We start from the raw sequence: 24,971 nt of genomic DNA on the forward strand, positions 1-24,971 counted from the left end.
TAAATGTGTAAACTACTAAAATTCACCGAGCTTTGAGGTCTAATGCAGGGCTTATCAAATCTTGTACAAACATTTACATGGTTGACATCTGTAGGTAGCACTGACCTTTAAATTGAATCTTTATTTTGGAAGTAACTTTCTTCGTGTCCAGGTTTATGTTTTTCCGCACTTTCGAGCCGTTACAAATAATTAATAAACATCGATTTCATATGTCAGAATCTCCCCTTTAGTTTTTATTGGCACTGATACCAACAAATATTTTGTCACTTAATGAGGGTATTTTGCAGATGTGAGTAGCCTCATCCAGTGAAGTGAAAAAGATGGCTAGAGTATCTTGACTTGTTATGTGTCACTTTCTTTATGCATTTAATTTCATCTGATTTCAAAAGGGAGGAAAGAAACAATCGCTTTTCCTCATCTGGGAGGAAAACTGAGCCAAATCAACCTTCCAGTAATAAGAATGTTTGATTGTTATCATCACAATAATTGGCAATTAATTTGGCGTTAATTGTTTTAGCTATATTATCTTTATGTGCAATAGATTACTTTTTTTTTATCCTCGTTAACAGCGCTGAGCGAGTGGGGTCGTTTCAGTAAAGCAATTGCTTGTGACAAGATAGAAATGGCAAAGTAAGCTGTATTCAGAGTTGTAGAAAGTGCTGTTGCAGAATGTTTTAAGTTCTCTTTATTTCACTACTGATGCAGGACTATCTCTGCTATTTCACCCGAATAAGGATCTGTTATTGGAAGAATTGGAAGGACATTTTTCTCTGCTAAAATTTGGATTTTCCATTTTAGAGCTCAGGCATTTCACATTTATCTACGATTTATAAACCAAATTGAACATCTGTGTTTACCAGCTCCACGTCCAGCCTGTCATACTGGAAATAAGTCATCATTACCATTTTTTTTTTCTTGTCCTCTATAGAGCCCCATTTCCTCCATGCCATTGAGTATGGGAACTACGTGTACTTCTTCTTCAGCGAGATCGCAGTGGAGTACACCACTCTTGGCAAGGTGAGGTACTCATTTCAGAGCAGACACTCCACAAATTTGTGTTGTGTGTTGTTTAAGCTTGTTGTCGTTTCTGCTCGAAGTCAACATGCAGAGCACATTCCTGACTGCTGTTCAGTATTCCGTGTCGGCTGCGTCTGAGTGTGGTGATTATAAATGATTTCCACTCCTGTCCCCTCAGGTGGTTTTCTCAAGGGTTGCACGTGTTTGTAAGAACGACAATGGGGGCTCCCCGAGGGTGCTGGAACGTTACTGGACATCATTTCTTAAAGCTCGGCTGAACTGTTCTGTTCCTGGTGATTCTTTTTTCTACTTTGATGTCCTCCAGTCTCTCACCAATGTACTCCAGATTAACCACCGGCCGACTGTGCTCGGAGTCTTCACCACACAGGCAAATAGGTTGGCATTTTTTCATGTTTTTTTTCAAGGTAAAGATGAAATTGAAATGTCCGTGTTATAGTTAGTTAGTAGTTAGTGTGATAATTTCTCTCTAGTCACGTTTGTTTAATCCTCTTTTATGTGATCTGCAAATTTGATGTTACAGAATTCGATAAACAAAAACATCTTCGCTAAAGTTAATCCAGAAAATGTTTGTTTTCTGCGATGTAACTTACTTGTAAGGTACTACATGAGCGGTATCTCAAATGCTATCACTAGTAATATTTTTTTCACTTTTCTGCGTCTTCTGAAACGTCGCTGAGCCAAACTAGCAATTTACACTATTCTGATGCACTTTTTGGCTTTCAGTGAATGTCATTGACAAACAGGAAGCAGTTCCTATCATGCTCTGCAGGTCTAAACTCTTACAGACATCACCCAGCAGAGTTGTTTGTGGCAGACACAAATGTTCAAATCAGTCTGATCGGGTATTAAACTGAGTTTAAGCAGCCAGCTTTTTCTAATTGAGAATAGATCAGTTATATGTTCTGGCCCCTGCGCTCTGCTGGAGCCTCACTTTTCTCTGACAGAGAAAACTTTTGTTTTTGCGAGAAAGAGCAACATCTGATAATATCACAACGTGATTTTCATGATTGTCTGGAGTTCATATGTCAAAGCAGCTGGGAGGATCAAAGTCATTCACTGCTTTCCATGAAAACATACAGTACAAGCTATTAGTATGTAATTCTGGATGGATGCATTTTTAACTTTTGCAATATGGAGACTGTTCTGCTTTTTTTCCTTGTATCGTATCTACACTGTAGAGGGTTAGAAAGAGGTAAGAATATTTGACATATACTAGTAGTAGTAAAGACGAGCACAGACAGAGCAATCAAAAATCATATTTTTGGCCACTTGTGACAAGAAGTCAGTGGGCTGAATTCTTGTCTTTAGTTGGTGAATTCCAGACTTTTGTCTTGCTCTTTGTAAAGTCTTCTTTTGGGGTCCTTTTAACAGCATCACTGGCTCAGCAGTCTGTGCTTTCTACATGGATGACATAGAGAAGGCCTTCAGTGGTAAATTTAAAGAGCAGAAGAATAGTGAGTCAGCCTGGACACCTGTTCCAGAGGAGCAAGTCCCAAAACCAAGGTGAGAGACTCATCTTTAAATAGAAACTGTCACTTTCCTAGAACATTTTTTTCTGCTTTTGACAACAGAGCTTATGCAGCTGTTGCTGTTATTGTTCTGCACAGACATCTCTTAAAAAAAAGGCAGCCACACAAGGCACCTGTTTTTTCCTCCTGCTCATCCCAAAAACAAACAGCTGCCAGTGTTTTTACATCTGCCTGTGGAACCAGATTTATGTCTAATGCTTTTTTTTTTTTTTCTCTCTCTCTCTCTCTCTCTCTCTCGCACTGCTGTTGTCGTGCAGGCCAGGCTGCTGCGCTGGCGAGGGCTCAGCCGCCGCCTACAAGTCATCCACCAATTTCCCTGACGAAACTCTGACTTTCATCAAGTCTTATCCGCTCATGGACGAGTCCGTCCCCTCCGTCAACGACCGACCCTTTTTCACCCGCACCACCAGCAGGTAGAAGATTTGTTTCAATAAGAGAACAGATGGAAAGGATTATGAAAAATATTTTTGTTAAATTACTTTCAGTCACTTTCTGATGGCAGTATATGTACTTGGAATTCACTAACAAAAGGCAGTTGGCACCTGCCAGCATCTGCACAAACTTGTGAAGTGTTGAGTTAAGAATTACATTCTCCTACAGACTAAAGACATGTATGTTATGTTAACTGGTGGCTCTAAATGACCATAGATGTAGATGTGAGAGAGTGGTTGTGTGTTTATGTTAATGTGTGCTTTAACAGACGGGCGAGTTGTCCAAGGTGCTACTCCACCTCGGTTAAAACAGACAATAGGTTTAGCGTTGCAGGTCTATCAGACAGCTGAGAATTACAAAGAAATGCCTGCTATAATTATTTAAACAATAAAAACTGGTGACATTTAAAGGAGGACTTGCATAAGCTCTTTGGTTTCATTTCCTGTACTTAGTGCATCAACATCTGAAAAACAAATGCAAAGTTATTCCTCGAGACCTCTCAAATGGTCACGTATTTTTTGGTGAACGTTGTCATTAGATCACATTTAAAATCATTACCGTGAGTGTTGCTGTTCAGAACATGGCTGCAGTTATAAAACAGACCTTTAGGAGAAAATGCCAGGATTATTTCTTTGGTACTTTAGTGGCCGTTTGCCTTCACAGCATCATGTACCAGCAGTGTTTTTCTTGCAACCGTGATTGGTATTGATGAGTGACCTCAAGTGGAACACACTACCTTGCTTGCCATTAAAGCACATTGAATTTTTTTTCAACACTGGATTTACATCAAACATGAAGGGGGCACAAGGAGAGGACTTGTCTGTAGGGCTGGCCTAGCTCCACAGCCCACCTGTCAAAGGGAGGACGTCATTGGTGTGTGTGTGTGTGTGTGTGTGTGTGTGTGTGTTGTGATATTTGAGAGTCCACTCATACCAGATGACGATGCAGTGAATGTTAAATTGGTGAAAAGTGTCACAAGTGTTTCACGCAGTAGCTCACAAACCTCAGACATGTATGTACTCACAGCGGATGCATATCACCGATTCAACTTACAACCGCAGGCACAGTCTTATAGTATACAGGAGCCTTGTCCACGCCTGCTGAAGCAGAGACAGGCTGACAGCCAGCCAGACACTGCAGTGGCTCCACACTGGGGAAACATGCACCGCTTCACATCTGGCGCCAAAAACATCACATCTGCTTCGCCTATCCCCAGAGTGATGCTAGATAAATGAAATCTAACCAGAAGCGCATCACGCGCTATTGCCGAGTCATTGCGGGGACGTGCCCGTCAAGTTCATGTGGGTAAACACACCAGCCTCTCTGGGACCATCTGGGAGGCACTGAGGGAGAAGTGAGGGCACAGAAGTTGCCGCGGGTGTCCTTTTTATAAGAATCTAGAAGCACTGCAATGCCAAAGAAATTATTAGAGGAAGTTTGTTTGTTTAAATCCCCGGGCCAGAGAATGGAAATACAGCAGAGAAAATGAATGAGTTAAGCCTATCCACCTCTCAGCCACCACTGGACTCAAGGTGCCCTTCAGCACAGCTTTTAATCCTCACCTGCTCCAGTGGAGCCAACAGTAGACAGCTGTGGTGATACTGGGCACCTCCCAGGTGTAACTGCGAGAAGCTGGATGAATATGAAGCAGGGTGGCACTCCAAATAAAGCAGCGTGTTGCTGGACTTTCACATAAATACAACCAGAAAATAGAAAACCGGGCCTCTGTGCAAGACTGCATAGAAAAGTGGCTCAACAACACAAAGAATGGATCGATTGAATGGCTCTGGGTGGGCGGATAGATGAATTGATAGGATGAAGGCTTTAAAAGATGTAGGCGATGAAGGAAGGGGATGGTGGGTTGGTAGATGAAGTGACTGATTTTATACTGATGCTTTATACAATGAGCTTAGTGCTCACCCACTGTTTGTTTTGTTTACCACTGAAACTCTACTTTCATAAAACAAAGAAGCAATAATAAGATGCTAACCAGAGCATTTGGTGTTGTTGACGCCCACAAATTTATGCAAGCAAGTGACATGACAGCTTAAATTTAGATGATCTTCAGTGTAGATTTAAGTCGCTTTGTCTTGTTTTCTTGTTTTTTTTTTTTTAATGCAGGTTCAAGTTGACTCAGATTGCAGTGGATACATCTGCAGGGCCATATAAGAACTACACGGTAGTCTTCCTCGGGTCAGATAATGGCCATGTGCTGAAGATCCTGGCCAGCACTGAGGGAGCCAACGCATCTTTCAGCACCCAGCTCCTGGAGGACCTTGATGTCTATAACCCTAACAAGTGAGACAAAGTCTATTATGTGTCGTGTTGCTTCTGTATTAAACGATGCGTGTTCTTGTAATTGTCTCTTTGGTTTATTCCTCTCTCTCTCTTATCATTTCTTTTGCTTTCTCTGTACTTTACTTAGCACATCTCTGTTCTTTTCCTTCTCTGTTGCTTGTTCTCCTCCTCTCCTTGTTCTGCCTTGATCTGTCCTGCCCACCCACTCTTTGGTCTATTGTAACACTTTGCATCACCCTGTACAGCTGGAGGGGATGCTTTTTTTTTCTTTTCCCCATGTATTCTTTTGTTTTCTTGCTGCACAGCTTGAAAAATCTATCTGCATGGAGTTTGATTCACAGTCGGCTTTCTGTATAATTTTCAGACTGAACCAGCCGTGTACAGCGCTGATTTAAAAAATGAAACGAAATACAAAATGCCTGATTGTGACAGTTGGTGTTTTTCCCGTGTTCCCAGGTGCAATGTGCAGGGGGAGGATAGGAGGGTCCTGGGGCTTGAGTTGGACCGGGATCATCATGCGTTGTTTGTGGCGTTCTCAAGCTGCGTGATCCGTGTGCCGCTGAGCCGCTGCTCTGAGTACAGCCACTGCAAGAAGTGAGTCAACTATACAGTAAAGCATTATCGCCACCAGAGTTTGGACAGAATATTATGCGTATTCTGTATAAAATTTTTGATACTGATCAGTATATTTTGTTTAAGTGAAAGGTCCCAAAACTGTGCAGTACCTCAGAAACTATGCATGGGTTTTTTGTTTTCTCGTTTTGTGCCACAAAGAAAATGACACTAACTGATCCAGGTAAATCAAGTAAAGTAAGATCAGTTTCCCTTAAAGCTGCCAGTTTAGCAAATGCATCCACTCACAATGCTTTTATAGGCTTTCGAATAGAGTACTGTACCATAAAGCAGATGTTGGACTATTATTTCCCCAATTCTTAGAATTGGACCACTTTTTCAAATAAGTACTATTAAGTTATTTGTGGTGTTGGCAGGTAAGTGACCATAGGAAAAAAATGAAAGGTTATTGAACCCATTAGCAATTTCGTATGCCTTCTACGTTGGAAATTCTGTGTTGAAAGGTTGGACATTTTCATAAGCTCAAGTCGTCAGATTGCTGTCTGATCTTCATGTTTGAGTATACGTGGTCCATTGTTTATACAGCTGTAATAAGGAGCATTTGCATGTGCGAAAGCATGCACAAATGTTAACTGGCAAATTCGAATTTGAAATGCAAGCATACGAGCCCCAAATGTAGTCCTATTAAAGATATTTTTTGCAGCTGTTTTTGTTTGTTTTAGATTTTGGAGTGTGTTTATACTGTACGCTGGCAAGAAACTAGATTATCCACAGAAATCAGAAAACACATTTGCATGCATTATAAAAGTGTGTGTGCATGTGGAAAGTCAGTAATAAGATTTCTCCACTTGCTTCGACATTGTTTTGAGGGAACAAATGGTGCTCCTTTCTTGATTTTCCCTGTATTGAGAGAGCATAACTTTTGCTTTAGCGTTTGATGTTTCAGATGTCAAACGTTCACCGGTACAAAATTACGTATACCCTTTCATCATTTTGTTCCCTGTCTTGCACGTGTGTAGCCGATGTTTAAAAGGCTGATTGCGTTTACGGCCAAGAAATCAACCATTTTAGGAGAACAGCAGGGAAAAGCTTTAAGCCCTCCACCTGAACTTTAGAGACTGCTTTTACATGAAGTTATTATCAGAGTATTAGGTTACCGCAGAATGGCGAAAAAGAATGTAAAACACATGATGTAAGTATTTCACCTATGTTACTTTCATGTATTACTTTTAGGAAAGGTGTGGTTACATCATTGGTCCGCACAGATCTGCTGTTTTTATCTGCTGCGATTTTCATCTCTGTGTTTGAACAGAAGCTTCGCTGAATGTTTATGCTGCATGCTTCAGGTCGTCGTTTATCTGCCCCGGTCCCATTGCATTGAGTCAGTTTTGCTTTTATCCGTTTCTAAGTTTTCCAACTTGGCTTGTATTAAAAAACGTTTCTTTGTAATTTTTCAGGGGTTTACTCCAAGTTCACGTTGCTTACCATTGCTCAAACACAGCCCGTTGTATTCTGTAATTTATTAAACAAGCCAAAGTAAAAGCTTTTGTGAAGGAACACGCTTATAAGCAGAGCACAGCAACAGCTTCAAGTATCCTGCTTTGCCAAACTACATTATAGCCTCAGCTAATGTAGTTGCTCCTCAGCTTCAAGGTCTATTTTTGGTGCTGTGAGGAATGTTGGCCCCTTATAACTCCCCCCTGTTCTCAGCCCCTTCAACCCAGAGGAAGGATTTCTCCTCAGCTACCCCAGGGAATGCATATACCCCCATAGCATGCAAACCCCTCATTGCAAAGGCCTGGAGAAGCTCTCAACATCATTTAGTCATAAATTGCATCCAGCTGATTGGCTGAGAGCCAGTAATGTTGGTCACTGCTTTCTTTTCCTGATGTTGTAAGGGAGAGAAAAAGGAAAAGAAGGAGCAGGAAGAAAATGGATAGGGCCTGTCTTACTTGAGCTCGTGGCCTTGCTGCATCCACAGATCCTTTTTAGAGACTTACAGCTACAGCACACCTCATCCTGGGATTAGCGTCCCCCATAAGCAGCATCACCACTGGCCAGGAGGTCAGATTTCAGCCACAATATCCTCCTTTACCCACACCGCTGAAACAATCTCCCTCTAGATGAGATTTACTCCATCTCTCTCGTGTCTGCTTCCATTTTCTCTCACTCTTGGCTTGTTTCTCTCTCTCGCTCACTAAAACCAGTACCGTCAGGTTTGTTTTCTCACTCGAGGCCCTGCTGCCAATATTAGGTTTCAGAAAACGCTCTGTTTTGAAGAGCAGCCGAGAACTGGATGAAATGGGAATTTTAATAAAACAGTATAATAAAGGGGCAGAGGAGGCCCCAAACCCTCAAAGTCTTTAGATCCAAGGATTTTCAGCTCGCTTGTCTATTTTTTTTATTTATTTATTTTTTTAATATGAACTGGTTCAACTTGCTCATATTGTTATTCAGGACTGCTCTTAAATAAATGTATATCAATTGATGCTGTCACATACAGGGTACTGTTAATTAACTGAAGATGTAATGCCTCAAAGGGTAATTCCAGGTTGTTAAAACTTGGCTTGTATTTTTATAGCATTGGCTGTATTTTCTGTAACCTATGATGATCTTGTATTGTATCAAAGTTATTGCTGATATCCGGGAAGATTGCAAGTCTATAATAACATCCGAAAGGTGCCAGACACATGAGCAGTCAGGTTAATAGAAAGGCTTTAAATCAGACAGTCTAATCCCCCAAACAAGTCTCGCACATTAAACAACAAAACGCACTGGAATTGCTCAGCAGAATAACACTTATAAGCCCATTCTTATTTCAGAACCTCATTTTTTTTTTCTTGTATAAGGTTAGAGAATAATGATAGTCGTTGTTGAACTATAGCTATGACTGCCAGTGGGAGGCAGTAAGCAGTCTCCTGTAATAAATTATCCTTTTTGCACTTCTTATGGGTAAGAGACACGTGAGTATTTTCACTTCAGCATAAATATATAATATGTACATATAACATGTTCATTTGACTTGAAATATAGTGGTTTCCAAAACTGTGTCGCAGTCAGCACAAAAGGTCAAAGTTGAACTGTAATGGATATGTTAACAATACAGGGCCCTATTTCTTTTTCTTACAGGTAATCTGAAGAAACTGTTGTACATGTGGTACAAGGAGCTTTGAAAGGAAAGCGCCTGGACTTCTTTTGTTTTCCTTGAAGATGTTTCATCTCTCATCCGAGAAGCTTCTTCAGTTCTAAGAGCAACTGCTGGAGAGTCCCAGATTTTAAGTCCTATGGGGTGTCCCCCAAGAGGGCCATGGACCCCCTGTTGAACCTCTAACTAATCACACGAGTGAAGGTGTGAAAACGGGTGTGTGTCACTGTCACCCAGGGTTTTGGGTGAACCCACTGTGAAGTCTAGCCCCACCCTATCATGTGATTTCCTGAGGTCAAAAGGCCCAGGATGTGAGTAGGTGTGTGGGAGTGGTTAAGGCGGCTGAGCAGGGATCTCAAAACTGGATTATAGATGGCAGACAGTTGTCGTAAGCCATCGCCTCTGTTCAAAGATGGTCGTTCACCGTGGACACAGATGGCTTCTTTCACTCCTCTTTCAAACCATCAGTCTTCTCTGTCCAAAATGTGAACACTGGCATCCTCGATATCGCCTCGATAATAGAAGGTCCATGAGCCTCTTGGGGACACTCCCGTAGGGCTTAAAATCTGGGACTCTCCATTAATTGCAATTAGAACTAAAGACGCTTCTCGGATGAGAAGTGAAACGTCTTCAAGAAACTTAAAGAAGTCCAGACGCTTCCTTTCCAAGCTCCTTAGACTACGATCACCTGGATGACTGAGAACCTTCACAGACATGTTGTCCATGTGATGAAACCACATGTGCAAATGTTAAGCAGCATAGTAACTATTCAGAATGGTTAATATTACCTTTTAGTTTTCCATCAAGCAAATATACGTAATCCTTAAATAGTTGTTCACGAGTGACATATCATATCTGAAATCCTGTCCACTCAGTATTTTGTTATTCTCAAAATTTTGGCTGCATAACAGCTGGAAGTCATGAGGCTCAGCCTTGGAGGCCCTCGGCAGCTAATGGATGCCCCATACGCACATACACACACACACACCATGACTTACACACCACTGTGTTCACTTTAGTTTGACAGATAGAACTCTGAAGTTTTAAAGAGTGGCACGGGACACACACAAGTCTGTTTTAGAGAAACTGCACTTACGACAAAGAACAAATGACTTCACTGCACATCTTTAGAAATCAGAGCTGGAGAACTGACTGTGCTGTAGTGCTGATGGCTGTTTCTGACCTGTAAGTGTAGATGAATCTCTATGACGACGGTGAGAGGAGAGTTAGAGAGTCAGTTAGATGTGTATATAAATACAGACCCTATGGCAACTGTATGAATAATGTATTAATGCAGCACACAGTGTCACATATTGGCAGTCACACACGGGGATGAGGCTAATTTCAGGTTCTTGATACCTAGAGGGCTTCAATTTGTGATGCTGGACAAAAACAAACACTTCAGTTTTGGGGTTTTTTTATTTTGGCATTTTGTTTTTCATTTCCCATGCATGTTGAAGTGTCAGTAGCCCTGCATTGAACACAAGCAAAACGAGGATTGAAACATAAGAAGACATGCAATGGTGTCTGCATTTTTAGGTTTTTGTATACCGTTTTTAGATAGACATCTGACAATGATGATTTCTCCAGCCACTTCATATTCTAAGCCCCTCCAACCAAGAATGATTCTTATTGCAAATAAATTATCCTTCAGAATAAAAAATATTCCAAGCTGTAAAGAAAAAGATGTTGGTTTACCATGCTTACATCATGCCTAAAGACACAAATACAAGTCTACTTTTGAGGTAAGCACTCAGAAATAGCCAAGTATATGACCTTGCCTAAACCTATATTAACAACAGGGCTTTTTGTATTATTGTACTGTCGTCCCAAGAACAAGAACTGTGGCAATTGTTTGTGAAAATGCCTAAAGCGAGCGGTCTATATCTGTATGTCTTAATGTTTTGTTTTCTTGACAAAGCATGTGGATCGAGGGTGTTTTATGTTGCTTGAAAGGTAAAGATATAGGATATTGTTGTAGAGCCTCAAAGGTCCACATTAGGAGGAGGTCTGGGTGTTTGAATTAATCCACACAGCACACTAACTGCTGTTCTGGAAGACACTGACACATGACATCCTGCTGATAAGGGCATCAGCTCAAAGAATCTAATATCGGCTCTTTAAAAAGACAAAGACAAATGTTTTATTTTGTCACTTGACATTACCATTATTGCAGTGCATTTGATTTAGCTTTAAAAAGTCATGCATTATCTATTTATCTTCCATTCCATGTGATCGTACATGTTTTTCCCATCAACCCAGTATGCAGATAATTGAAGAAAATTGTTGCTTTAGCAATTGGAATATAGTTACTGAATTTAGGATGGGTATTATTTTACATTCCTCCTTCAAACATATGATTACATGTATTGCTTTGTAAAGTGTTGCTCTTAATGCGTATGACCTCAAGGTTAGGGATAGTTTTTATTGTCGTTTCAATCAAGACAGAAAGAAAGAAAGTTTGTGTAATGCTTTGGCCCGTGTATTTATTTATACCCAGTTTGCAGCTGCAGATTGCACAAGTACTAATGGGAGAATATGTCCTGTCTTGGCTTTCAGTTTTCCTGACCTGGCACAGTAATATGTTGGCACAGCTGCACACACCTGCATGTTCAGTTGAGACATCAGTAAATACTTAAAGATATTTAAAACGGGTCACAGGATCTTTGTTAGAACTTGCTTTTTTGTCTGCCTTGAAGGTTTACTTGACTTGTTTTTCTTTTCTTTTCTTTGGAATTAGGCTAAAAATATCTCTAAAGTAACAGTAGATGGGAAAAGCAGGAGAGCATTATTGTTTTTGTCATTCTTTTTATGCTCATTATGTCGGTGCTGCTGGGTGAATACCACACACATGCAAAAAGTAAGCTCTGCACCTGTGAAAAATTGTGTTCATTCGCTCACTGACACCCAGTGTTGTTTTGCAGACACATACTGGAAGTATGAAGGCCACATGATTCATACAACACAGAGAGGGAAAATTGCATCCACAGACTTGTGCAGAATGCAGTGTTAGAGTTTTATCAACAAAACTGATGTGTGGGTCTCAAAATGGAAGAAAAGTACTGAATGTTGCAATGCTGCAGGGAGTTTTTACTGTAGGAACTGTGACTAAGTGAGGTTAATGCTGACTGCTATAAGAAAGAGGTAAACAGGTCCAGGTTTTTATACTAAAGCAAATAGTATCAGCTGACTGTTGCAGCAGTCTGCATGCCTCGCCAGCGTGACTACACTAAAATCTTGACATTCATCATATGTCTCTAATTATTAATGAACAACTTAACCTAGCTAGATTTAGAATTGATGTATAATGCAAAACCAAACAGATGCTGGTTGTAACTTTTAACCTGTGAGACATGCAAAATGTCACAAAACCATTCTTTTATCCCTTAATGTCTATTTGTGTTTTTATAGCCAGATAAAAACAAGTCTACAGTCCAACCTTCAATTACAAACTAATCTGATTGCCATCTAAATTCTGTCTCTTTGTATGCGTATCAACATTAATTTCTGTTGTAGAGAATGCAGTATTATTGGAAGCAATAACAGGCATGTGATTAATTGTATGAATAATTATTCCACCATAAAGTCGAAGTTATACTCTATTTGAATGTTATACATTATTTGTATAACACCAGATTTTAGAAGTAAAGTAGTGCAGCTCTTGAGCCTCGGACCCCCCTGTTTTTATGCAAATTAAATAAAGATGTAAAGATTTATGCTGCAGTTTCAGTAACTCTGCTTTTATTTCGTCAATTAGTGCTGCTTGGTAAATGATGTTTTAGCCACACTTAAAGAAAATGAGGATGCTGCAATTTCATGTTAAATGTGTTTATTCAACTTATCTGTCTTTTCTTAATGAGACATTAAATGTTCAGCCACGTGGTGCAAACCAGCCTACACATGGAGTTCTTTACCCTTTGTTAGTTGAGGGATGTGGGGCTTTTTTAGGTTTGTGGCTGGGTAGTGCCTCATTACCCAACTAACATCCACTGTCTGCATGCATGCTGTTCTTCATGTTTCCTTCTATCATTAACTGTCTGTCTTTCTATTATGCAGAAGCTGTTTGTCCTTACGGGACCCTTACTGCATCTGGCTCAAGTCGGGCAGCTGTGTCATAGTTTCACCTGGTTTCAGGTAAGTCACACATGCAGTGAGTAACAATAATTTTTATAGGGCTTTAAAAAAACACCATTATAATCATTAGGCGAGCGCTGACTTTGAAATCAATCAAAGCTGCTTCACTGCTGTGTTGTTTGTATCAGAAATTGCCAAAAGCATTTAGTCTAATGAGGTTCACTGCAGTGCTGATTTAAAATTATTAGCTGTCTGTTTCATTGCTGTGATGCATACATTTAATGTCAAGTGAAAGATCTTTGCTTGAATGGCAAGCTGCATAATGTAGGCATTTAATTGTTAACATTCCTACAAATTTTACAATCCTCAGTCATATTTTAGGCACCTGTGCCAGGGTCTGCAGCGTGTTGCTGTAGTGCAGTTTGCTCCATTACAGTCATTTTTAGTTCTATGTAGAGATTCGGGATAGTAACTGTTTCTCATGCTCATGTCTAAAATTCAAAGTGCTCTGAGTAGCGTCTAAAACAACACCCTGACAGCAGAACAGTGCGACATGATTATCAGATTTGAAGACTCAGTGATTATGAAATGATACACATTTCACTGATTCACTGGATTCCAATCTGTTTGCATTATACTCAACATGGTCAAAGGTCAGCTTTGAGTCAGGAAATTTTGGTTAAGCACATTATTAATTAAAGTTATTATTAATTGCTCTCTGGATGTGAGCAGTGTAGCTAAAAAACAAAAAGGCTACATTACAAATCTATGTATATGGTTATGAGACAAGTGCCTTAAACCAGCACGTTGTTGAATGGTTAGCAGGGGCCAGAAGTTGAATTACACAACATCCTATACAAAAAACACTGTATTGCTTACTTTAAACATTAAACTACTGAGGCTATAACTTTAGAAAAAAAGTATTTAATACAAAATGATGCTAATTTTGTGAATTATAATCTCATTTAGAGTGAAATTCAGAATGGAAAACAAGATATGATTCAGGGTCTGGCTACCCTGTAATTGAAAAGTCACAGTGTCCCTGAGTTTCTCAATCAGATCAACTCTGCTGTTGGTTTAGTCTCAGAAATCAAAGCTTGATGCTTCATGACAGACGTCTGCTAACCACTAAGCGGTTGGATATTGATTCTGTGAATTAACTCAAACTGATTCTGTGCAGTTGTAAATTCAAGCTACTTATTTTTTTATCTTTTACTTTGAATTTTAGTGGGGATTCAGATCTGTTGAAGGATACAAAATGCACTCATTTAAAAATGCCCTTTGATAGATAAGTCTTTCTAATACCAGCTTGGCCTTCCAAATGCCTTAACCCTCTCAAGGCAGGCGTTGCCGATTTGCAACAGTTAAAAACTAACAAGCTGATTACCCCACATACATATTTTATGAGGTTTTTTTTTTTTTTACTCAGAAGTACCACTGCAGGACTTGGTTGTGCATTAGCAACAAAAAGTTTCATTTGAGCCTGAGAGGGTTAATTCTTTATGGCACAGATTCAACAAGGTCCTGGAAACATCCCTCACAGATTTTGCTCCATATTGATATAATAGCATCACAAAGACTTGTTGGCTGCACATCCATGATGCAAATGTCCAAATTCCAACACAACCCGAAGGTGCTCTGTTGGATTGAATTCTGGTAACTGTAGTGGCCATTTGAGTATAGTGAACTCATTGTCATGTTCAACAAAAAAGGTTGAGACGATTGAGCTTTTTTGACATGGTGCATTATCTTGTTGAAGGCAGCCATAAACCCATAAGACCCTTGTCCTCTGACCTCTGGCATCATCAAGGTATTTTCACTGAGAGAACTGCAGCTTACTGGATATGTTTTCTGGTTCAGACCATTCTCTGTAAAACCTAGAGATTGTCGTATGGGGAAAATACTCAGACCGATCCGTCTGGCATTAACAACTATACATGTGAACTACCTTTTTTTTCCCCAAATCTAATTCTCTGTTTGACCTTCAGTTCTTTTTCACATTGTCTTTGTGGCTGATGACATTGGCTTCTTGTTATGCGACTGGCTGATTCGATATCTGCATTGCTGAGCAGCTGAACAGGTGTACTCAATGAGGTAGCATATCTTAGTAACAAATAATATCTATCATTAACACTAAGCTGCTTTTGGCAAATGAGTGCTAGTACAAGGTGAAGCTATTAAGGGAATAAGCTGACCTTGGTCTTTATTAATTAAGGGTCATTCTGCAGTTTATTTCAGAGGGCACTGCAATGAACTGTTAGTTGACATTGGTTTTCAGGCTCCACTTCAGTGAGTGGCGGTCTGTCCAAAACTAAAACATACTTTAAAAGTTAAAAGCCCTTCATGTCGTAAAAGTAATTTTCTGATCCCATCTATAATAATGAATCACCCAAACAAAATTGTGCAGATTTGCTTCATAATCAAACACTCCAGGAGGTTTCAGCTGTTAATTCTTCCCCGGACGAACATATAGTAATTAGTGGGAACCGCCACTGTGGTGTTTGGTCAGTCTGAAAGCACTTGGGAGGGCACAGCGATATAAAGGCATTATTAGTTTCTTAACTCCCAGGCACAGAGGACAGGTTCGCAATTTAGTCAATAATGTGCAGCCAAACAGGAAGAGAAGCAATAATTTTTTAATCTCATTTCACTCCTCAAGTGAGTTGTTGAACACTGCACGGATCAACTTGACCTGCTGGGGTGATGTGCTCTTGACAATCAATAGCTAATCTACGATGAGACAAGTGGGCAACATCAACATGATGAATATGTGATCATCATTTTGCCGGACTCTCAACATGTCTCACTTTTGTTTATTGTACTGGATGTGTTAAATCTGTGTAATTGGGTTGTTGATGATGAAAATGTGGTGGGTGAGAGGCAGACAGGTCAGCAGAATTAAAATCCAAATATATTTCTTTGCCCTTGCGAACTGGAAGGAAGTTTGTTTTACGTGGGTTCTCCCCGGGTGCTCCGGCTTCCTCCCACAGTCCAAAAACATGCAGTAGTGGGGATAGGTTAATTGGCGTTTGGAGTTTCTTTTAGCAAGTAAAATCCACGCATCCATCGATCAGTCCATCAGAGCTCAAAGCTTTTCAAGATTTTTGTGATCTTGTAGCACTGAAATAACTTGTATAGTATAATGTTCTGCTATACACTCTCCTCCAGTTTTGGCTAATGAATACATCTTTACTCATAATACTTTTGGTGAGGCCAGTTTTTCCACACCTCAGTATAGTACTAGGCAGAAAAACAATTCTGGTGCCATTACTGCCAACCTATTTGGCTCTGCCATTAAAAGGAAAGTTAAGGTTTGCAGTAGTGCACCAGTAAAACCTGCTGCTGCAGCTCAGTTTGTGCTCCAAATTTAATCTACGCCCATTTTCCTCTGTCCCAGTATGTTTGAATATTAAGACAAAAAATTTTATGCTTCATCTATTTCTGTTGTGTGTTCCTTCCCGGTGTAAAGGAGTAGGCAGTTAAGATCTTGGGAGACACTGGGGCACTGCATCTGATTCTCCCTTTCACTTTGATGTGTGATGTGGCTACAACTGTTATGCAAGAACACGAAATTGAACCTAGCCTGTGGTTTGGTTACTGGAGAGGTTGCAAGGTGTACCCGGCACTACCCGTGGAGGAGGCCGACATAATTAAGCAGAGCTGGCGCTTCTCCCGTGTGGCTTAGGGCAGGAAGCAGGATGCTGTGTCGATTCATTCGGTTTGTTTTGACAAATAAAAAATGAAACATGATTAATTTATTTGCAGTGATGCTGATTATAGGACCTCAAAAATGTGCCTCTAAATTGACCAGTCTTTGTATTTGTAGCTAGACTTTTATGCTGTAGTGTACTTGCTAATACAGGGTCTGCATCCAGCCTGTGTGATGTATGACTGATGTTATCAGCATGACTTTCTCCGCCAGATGTTTGGCTGGTTGCTTGTTCAGCAAGCCAAGGTGTAACACAAGATTGATGGAGTTCATATTCTTTCTGTATTGCATCACAGTGATGGGTGCGTGAGACATTTTTTTGAACACATATATATATTTATAATGTGTAGTGTGTGGAGAGAAACACTGCAAGGAATTGAAGTTCAGGTTCAGAAATGGTAGTAGGAGACAATAAAGGAAAATAAAAATGGAGCAGGGGAAAAACTTTTTGCAAACTTTCCAATACTCAGATTGAGAAAGAGTAGCAGTCTGGTTAATGCATCAAAAGCCAGTTCCATAATAGAGATTGAAAATAATAATGTCATAGTTCTATTTAAGGACGATCACCTGAGACAATTTTGTTTCACGGCCACTGCAGACCACTACTGTATGCTGTAGGAACAAAATAAGCAATGTAATTTCAGCTGGACTCTAATGTGCAAGCAACAGGTCGGCCATTGCCTCTGTTTTCTTCAGACCCTTCCCTCCCCCTCTCCTGAAGTCTGGGCCATAAAATCAGAAGTGATGTTCAGCTGCATGTGTTTCAATCATGCAGCCATGTACCGCTCCGTTTGGTAAAATAGGGAAGAAAGATGGATGGCTGGTTGGTTGGATGGACAGATGGATGAATAGGTAGGCAGATAGATGGTGGTAATAAAGGCTAGAGGAGGAGGGGTAGGAGGTAGGAGTAAGGGCAGTTAAAGGTACTATTTTCTTCTCCTGACAGTCAAGGACTATGTGCGTCCCTGTGTGGTTGATATACAACCTGCTGCTAAATCACCTCGCCTGGCGTTTTTTTCCCCCCTTCCTTTCTTACCTCTCTGTACATGGGTTGTAAACTGTTGTGCTTGGAGTTTGCTGTAGACTGACATCGCACTACATTTGCCCCTGTCTCACACACAAACACACCGAGGGAGAGGAAGAGAGGGAGAGTGGCACTCTCACTGTTGACTGGCTTCCAATAGATTATTCTGACGGCTGAAAATGTGCAGCTCTGGAATTATTGCATATCTTCTGCTTGGCCACCCAGACATATTACTTTCCCTGCCCTTGCACGGACAGAGGCTAATGGGATTTTTTTCTAATTCATGTTGCTGTGCGCCACGTTATATTTGTGTATTTGAGAGAGCCTGGTATTTTGCTTCTTGTACATAAATCATTATTTTTGTTTTGTTTTCAGTCTGTGTGGTGAAATTGTTGGCATGTGACTGTAAAGGGATAGATTTTAGGAAAATATACACTTAATAGCTATTTTGAGAGTTTTTTTGGCCAAGGATAGTGACTTCCTGGAGTTTTGTGACTTTGCGGTTGCCAGACAACCATCCGATTCCACCAAATGGTTAGCTTATCTTAGCATATAGCCTGGAAACAGCTGGTTGTCTGGCAGGCTAGCATTATTAACACTATTCCAGAAAGTCGCTGCACACAGACAAGGAAAGGAACAGCATATTGTCGATTTTAAGTTGTGGTTTATTTACAGAGTCAAGCTGGCTGAAATACTAGAGTAAAGTGGTTAATCTGATAATGTGTATCCTACTGAGGGGAGGAGGAGGGGCAGGCATTACTTACTGGGTTTATAGAGAGCTGGATGTCAGCTAGAAATTCGCTGCATTGTTTAGAAATCTGTGAATGTTTTATGGGTTTGGGCTTTTTTATGCCTCCTGGTGCATGCTGAGATAATCAGTAAAGACACGCTGCTTTCAAGAAAGTAAGGAAGAGATTATGATTTAAAATATTTTTGTCATTATTAAGAAATTCGTGTGGAATGAAATATAAAAGTTGGTAAGCACCATGAATTTTCAGAGAGTTTGAGAACTGGAATGAGTCTTAGGGTTGGTGATTGTGGTTGAGGTGAAGACTTTGCAGTTCTCACTGGATGGTCCTCGCATATAGAGGAAGTTTTGATGTGGCGTCGTGCTGCCAGTGTGCACTGATTTATGGATATAGTGTGCGGTTTGATTTATGAGTCGTGTTTAGCGTGCAGGACAGAGCCACACTGGAAGCCAGCGGACCGTAGTCTGAGAAAGATCAGCCAAAATATCCTGTCCAAACTCAACTACAGTATCGGACCCCTGCCAGGGAGGAGGAGAAGTATGAGCAGACAAAAAAGAAAACAAAGGGAAGGAGGAGAGGAGGAAAAAAGAAACTGGGAGAAAGGACAAAGCCAATAGGTGCAGAGAAATGTTCATTAAATGAGCGGAAAATAATGAAAAAAAGAACACGGGGGTAAATGAGGGAGAGAAAGTTTAAGGAGCATTTCTCAGAGCAGAACATGTGTTATTCATTTAGATTTTTGTATTCATGGAAAGAAGCGGTCTGCTCCAGCTGTCTGTGTGCGACTCTGAAGTAACATCAGATTTTAAAGCTGCATTAACTGATATCTTTTATATATGTGTATATATATATCATTGAAAGATGGTGAGAAATAGCAAGTGAATGAGGAGAAAGGAAAAAGAGGATGATAAAGGGATGGCGATGGGACGGGAGAGGGGTGAAGCGATGTGAATCAGGCAGCAGCAGAAAAAATCTTTTTGAGATGAAGCAGCTCCAAAGTCATCTTTCTCCTGGGACTTCCTCCTCTGTCTGTCTGTCTTTTTCTCGCTGTCTCCTCTCTCACATCACTCTTTTCATGGACTATCAGTCACTTCTTTCCCCCCCCATTCCTTTCTCATCCAGAGGTGGCATAAATTTTAATGACTGATTTGTGGCAGATCCAGAGGATAGGTGGGAGAGAGCAGAGCATATTCACAGCCCCGTTTCCATCTTTTCTTCTCTCACATTGAAATATGGCAGTACCAGATGGCTTGGCTTCATATCATTTCTGGGTGTTTTAGTTTATCCATTATGCATTTAATGCAATCAGTGTCACCAGTGCATAATGCCAAGGACAAAGAGTGGACAGAGATCCTAGAAAGAAAAAGCATATCTGCTCTGTAATGAAGATGAAACGGCTAGGATGAGGATCAGGCCACATTTCTACTCAAGATGTGATGACAAAGTTCTGCACCTCTGCTCATTAGATGATTTAAATTTGGCTCATTGCTCCTTCAGGGTTGCTTCCTTGTGCACCAACTTTGTTTATTTAAATCACAGTCCTGTTCTGAGTCTTTGCAGTCTTGTGTCGACAATTTAGCCTTTTCTATGTCAAAATGGTCACATTTTGTAGCTCCATCTACAACCCGGAGATCAAACATCAGTGTAGTGTCAAAGTCAAGTGAGTTCTTTCCTCAGGGCTAGACTGTACCCAATGTTCTCTCTCAGGTGCCTCATGGTATAGTACAAATGCACCAACAAGTGACCTTGACCACAGTGTGCGTCAGCAAGAATTGCAAGTTTTCTGGCAATTTGATGCAGTCATCAATCACCACCTGCTCTTCTCTTTAGATATGGCTCAACACAACTTTCTTCTCTTCCACAAAATTAAAGACTCACTGTTTTCACTCACCAAAAGAACTCCGGTGTGCATTACAGATATAAACGATCACGTCAAAACTTCCAGAATATTTTAAAAGTAGCAGTTGCTTTGCAGCTCTTCCAAGCTGATGACGTATAATGAGCTGGATTTTAATCAGGGCAGCGTTTGGATTTTCATAGTGTTGCAGGACTCACGGGTTCCTGAAGGTGTCAATCACCTTAAAAATACATTTCTTCTCTTTCAGTTTCTCAGAGGCTTAGGAATTTCTTTAAAAGTGAACACTACTTTTTAGAAAACACTAATCAAATGGATTAAAAGAACAAATATGGTCTATTTGCTGGGGACTATTTTCGGCTTTGGATTAACTCATTCTGCTCCAGTATTTCCAGTAATCATCCGTCTATGTGGGATTAATAATAAAAAAAAAAAAATCTACTATGTGTGGGAGTTCAGTGCAAGAAATCATAAATAATATGTCACCCACTGCAACCTCACCAATGTGTTTTTAGAAGTATTTGGAAAGCAGTTAACCTCAATCTACTAAACGTTTCAGTTATTTACTTTGTTTTGATCTGTTTTGGACTCGTAAATACTGAAAATAAAGTTAAATGCTCTAAAATCTTACAGATTCTGCACATTTTGGTTGTGTTGCAGTTTATCTGGGAATTAAAATATGGTAATATTGATTAAAAATAAAAATGGGACGCAGGCATACCGTGATGCCAAATGCCACTAGTACCATATAATGTGATGATGGTTTCACTGACTGCCAGCTGGAGCAGACTCTGCACAACTTCTGTTCAGTCATGGCGCCAAATCATAAATATAACTGGCTCTGCAGTCATTATTTCCCTGCTTTAGGACATTAGCAGCTATACTGTATGTTATGTATAGTTCATACATTTTTCCCCAAGCACCTTGTATTTAAATTTCTTTGAAGTTATACAATATTTATTATTATTTTACTGAAACACTGAAATGCGGTCAACTCTAGAATATACATACACATGTTTACATATTACATACAGTATATATCTGTACAAAATATCTACAGCCATTCAGGTTGTGTATGATTGAATTACACATCTGTATCCGTGCAGTTCTCCATCCTGCCTTGGTGGTTACACGTGTGATTAATTTGAGCCTACGTTTTTTCCTTGTTTATGGATTCCCGTGTGAAAGAGTTATTTTCTTGTGCAGATGCTCACCTTACGTGTTATTTAAGATTGGCGTCATTAAAGTGGAACGTCAGACATCCAAAAACATTTCTCTGATCTGCTAAATAAAATCAATACTGTGCTCCTGGTTGGAAGGGCATTTTGTTTTGAGTGTCAGAATAAAGATAAAGACCACGGAACAAATCTAGCACACCAGGCAGAAATTTAGATCTCTTTGCTCAGCAGCATAGTAAAAGCTGCAGTACTTGAACCTAGACTGAAAGATTTTGTAAATAAGAGCAGTGAGCGCGTTGTAATTGTGAAGTTGAGCACGACAGTGTGAGTGGTCCTTGGGTTCAGCTGTTTATTCATGCTCATGAACTCCAGGACAATTATGGTGAAGAGTGCCAGCGGTTTTGCATATTTTTTTTTTTAAACATCAAGGTGACCGGTCAACCTACTAGTTAAAACAACTCTATTTATAGCCTTGGTTTACTTTTAATCCACAGTGTGAAATAAAATAGTCTTTCCACTTGCTGATTGTCACTTCACTGTTTGACCTTCACTTTAAAAAATGAGTTTGAGGCGTGTGTTTTTTTTTTTTTTCTGGTGAACAGCTAAAGGTGGATGGAAACGGCAGGGTGAAAATGTTGGTCATTTCAGCTTAACATTGTTTGTCCAGAGGGAAATTTGCCTCACAGCAAAATGAATTTATAATACAAAATATAGATGTAAGGACACTCTCCAGCCACTTCATCAGGTTCAACTGCTCATTAACCTCCTAGGACCTGGCGTCCACAAATGTGGACATCACATTTTGGGTTGTCCACACCAAAATACTACATTTTGCTCTACAAGGCCTGATATCCACTTACGAGGACATTATACTGCCACTGTTCTATTGAAATTTTAAACAAATATGCTCATATGTTGCTCTCATTTTTCTCAGAAACAAAAATTAGGTAAAAAAAAAAACAACAAAAACCTGATAATTCTTTGTTTTTACATTCATCAGGTGCCAATCAACCCAAATATCAAAGAGAAATTGAAAATGCATGCCATGGAGAAGTTCAGGTCTTAGGATGTTAACCCAAATATCTAATCAGCTGTTCAGATGACAGCAAGTCAGTGATCTTAGGCAGACATGGGCAAGGTAACCTGAGTGTTTCAAAAACTGGAGGCCTGCTGGATTTTTCTGCTACCTAACCAGCCAACCTCTTAGGTTTACAGAGAATAGTCTGAACAAAATAACATTGTGTTGATGTCTGAGGGTTAGAGGAGAATGGCTCAGCTGCTTCACATTATGAAAGGAAGGTAACAGTAATTCAAATAACCAGTCATTGCAACCAAGGTATGCAGAAGAGCGTCTCTGAATGCACAATATGTGGAACCTTGAAGCCGATGGGCTTCACTAACAGAAGGCCACACTTTGTATGACTCCTTACAGCTAAGAACACAAAACTGAGGCTGAAAGGGAATGAAGATTAGACAGTGGGTGATTGGAAAAACGTTCCCGATTTCTACCACGGCATACAGAACTGGAACCACATAAAATGTGTTGTTGGTGGTATAACGGGGGGATATTTTCCTGGCATACCTAGGACCTGTTCACCTTTGTTTAAATACCACAACCTACCCCTGTATGACTACAGTATACCCATCTTCTGATGGCTACTTCCAGCAGGATCGCACACCATGTAACAGGGTTCAGATCATATCAAACTGGTTTTCACTCTCTGTACTCAAGTACTCCACAGTCACCAGATCTCAATCCAATTAATCCAAATCTGAGAGCCACTTGGGGGTCCAACCTGGTAGTAGCAAGGCATGCCTAATTAAATGGCCAGCGAGTGTAGAAATACAGAAGCAAAAAAGCTGTTCACTGTACTGATTAAAAGCAAGTGCAACAATGGTAGGGTGAATAAAAAGCAAATGACAACTAACATACAAAGTCTGTGACTTAAACAAAAGGAAAAAATAGAAACGGATAAAAACTTCATCAGTTGTTTAATGTCAAGCACACCAGCTACTCCCAAGCTGTGAAAAAGCATCCTTTAAAGATATATCTTCTTTTGTTTTTCTGAAGTTTATCTCGCAAACTACTCTTTTCTCCACACAACACTGAGTATCAGCATGGTGTTCTTTGATTTGATAATCACCTCCTGTCCTACACCAACACTCTCCCTCCTCAGGAAACATAAGAAGTTGGTATAAAAGAGTCAGGGTTTTTAGTGAGTAACAAAGGGTATAATTTGGTGCACCAGGTGGGCCCATGTGAGCTAATCAGCCTCCTTGCAGAAGGTTTTACAAACACAAATCCCTAAATTTGACTGTTTGCAGTGAAGAAATGATTATTTGCGCTGATTCCCCCCCACCAACCCCCTTCTGAGTTTAGTATTATTGCTTTTTCGATGCTCATTATTTGAATTTGTGCTTGCAAAAGTGTTTCTCTTGTCTCTGTGTTAGAAGACTTTTTTGCTAATAATAGATGGATGCTGGGGGTTTGTGTTTGCATAAAATCTGTGTGAGACTTATGTTTCTGTTTAGGTTATATAAGGAACTAATTGGTTTGTTATAGAGTGGGCGTGTGAGTGTGCTTTTACAAAGTGTTTCTTCTTGTATACTGGATCATTACACTTAAGCTTATGCAGTATATGAGCCTGTGTCTGCTTTATTTGGTTCATTACAACATGTGGGAGGATTGTTGGCGACGATGTGAAGCTCATTTCAGCTCAGCTTGGAAAGACTTCCGCTCCACCGTGCACTGGCTCAATCTCAATGCTTAACCATCAAACGGATGCATCTGGATGAGCCGTTTATTTGTGATTGACTTGAAGGTAAAAGATGGCTCGTCTGTATTAAGGGGAAAAGCGTATCAATCGTAGGCGCGTTTTGATCAGAGCAGCAGAAAATCAATAATTGTCAGATTGTGTTTCTTGTCAGTTTGAAGTGGTTCAAAAGGTGAATTAAGAGGATTTGAGTTACATACTCACAAGTTCACAAAGGCAAAAATTACACGGCGAAAACATTTTTGAAGGGACTTATTTGATCTTTTGTCTCTTCACTTCACAGTTCCTCAGTTTATGACTGTCACTCAATTAAATGTAATCACACTCTACAGAAATGTAACCGAATGTAGAATAAAGTGCCACACAAGCATGCATAAAGTCTGGGGACCACAAAAACATTATAATAATTATACAAATATTCATTAACCTTCCACATCGCTTACATAAAACAGTAAATGGTGTTTTGAATGAGACCTTGTGCTTCCTCTTTTCCTCTCTGAAATCCACAATAAACATTTAGAAAGCTTTCTGCAAAAGCAATTCATTTTTCTGTATTTATTTCCTTCACTTTGTGCTACTCATTAATTTGGAAA

General features: G+C 40.0%; 1 protein-coding gene across 5 annotated transcripts in view; it reads left to right on the plus strand.

Annotated features, from left to right (window-relative positions):
- Positions 1 to 24,971, plus strand: part of sema6e (sema domain, transmembrane domain (TM), and cytoplasmic domain, (semaphorin) 6E) — a 150,012-nt gene that overhangs the window by 102,820 nt on the left and 22,221 nt on the right. For all 5 annotated transcript variants that reach the window (XM_040030639.1, XM_040030642.1, XM_040030640.1 and 2 more), the window contains 7 exons: positions 929 to 1,017; positions 1,196 to 1,413; positions 2,410 to 2,541; positions 2,825 to 2,980; positions 5,121 to 5,297; positions 5,754 to 5,891; positions 13,072 to 13,149. In XM_040030639.1, the coding sequence (XP_039886573.1) occupies positions 929 to 1,017; positions 1,196 to 1,413; positions 2,410 to 2,541; positions 2,825 to 2,980; positions 5,121 to 5,297; positions 5,754 to 5,891; positions 13,072 to 13,149 (988 nt within the window). The remainder of the gene's footprint in view (positions 1 to 928; positions 1,018 to 1,195; positions 1,414 to 2,409; positions 2,542 to 2,824; positions 2,981 to 5,120; positions 5,298 to 5,753; positions 5,892 to 13,071; positions 13,150 to 24,971) is intronic.

The sequence above is a fragment of the Simochromis diagramma genome, unplaced genomic scaffold, assembly GCF_900408965.1.
Source record: "Simochromis diagramma unplaced genomic scaffold, fSimDia1.1 OVJJ01000361.1, whole genome shotgun sequence".
Classification (NCBI taxonomy): Eukaryota; Metazoa; Chordata; class Actinopteri; order Cichliformes; family Cichlidae; genus Simochromis; species Simochromis diagramma.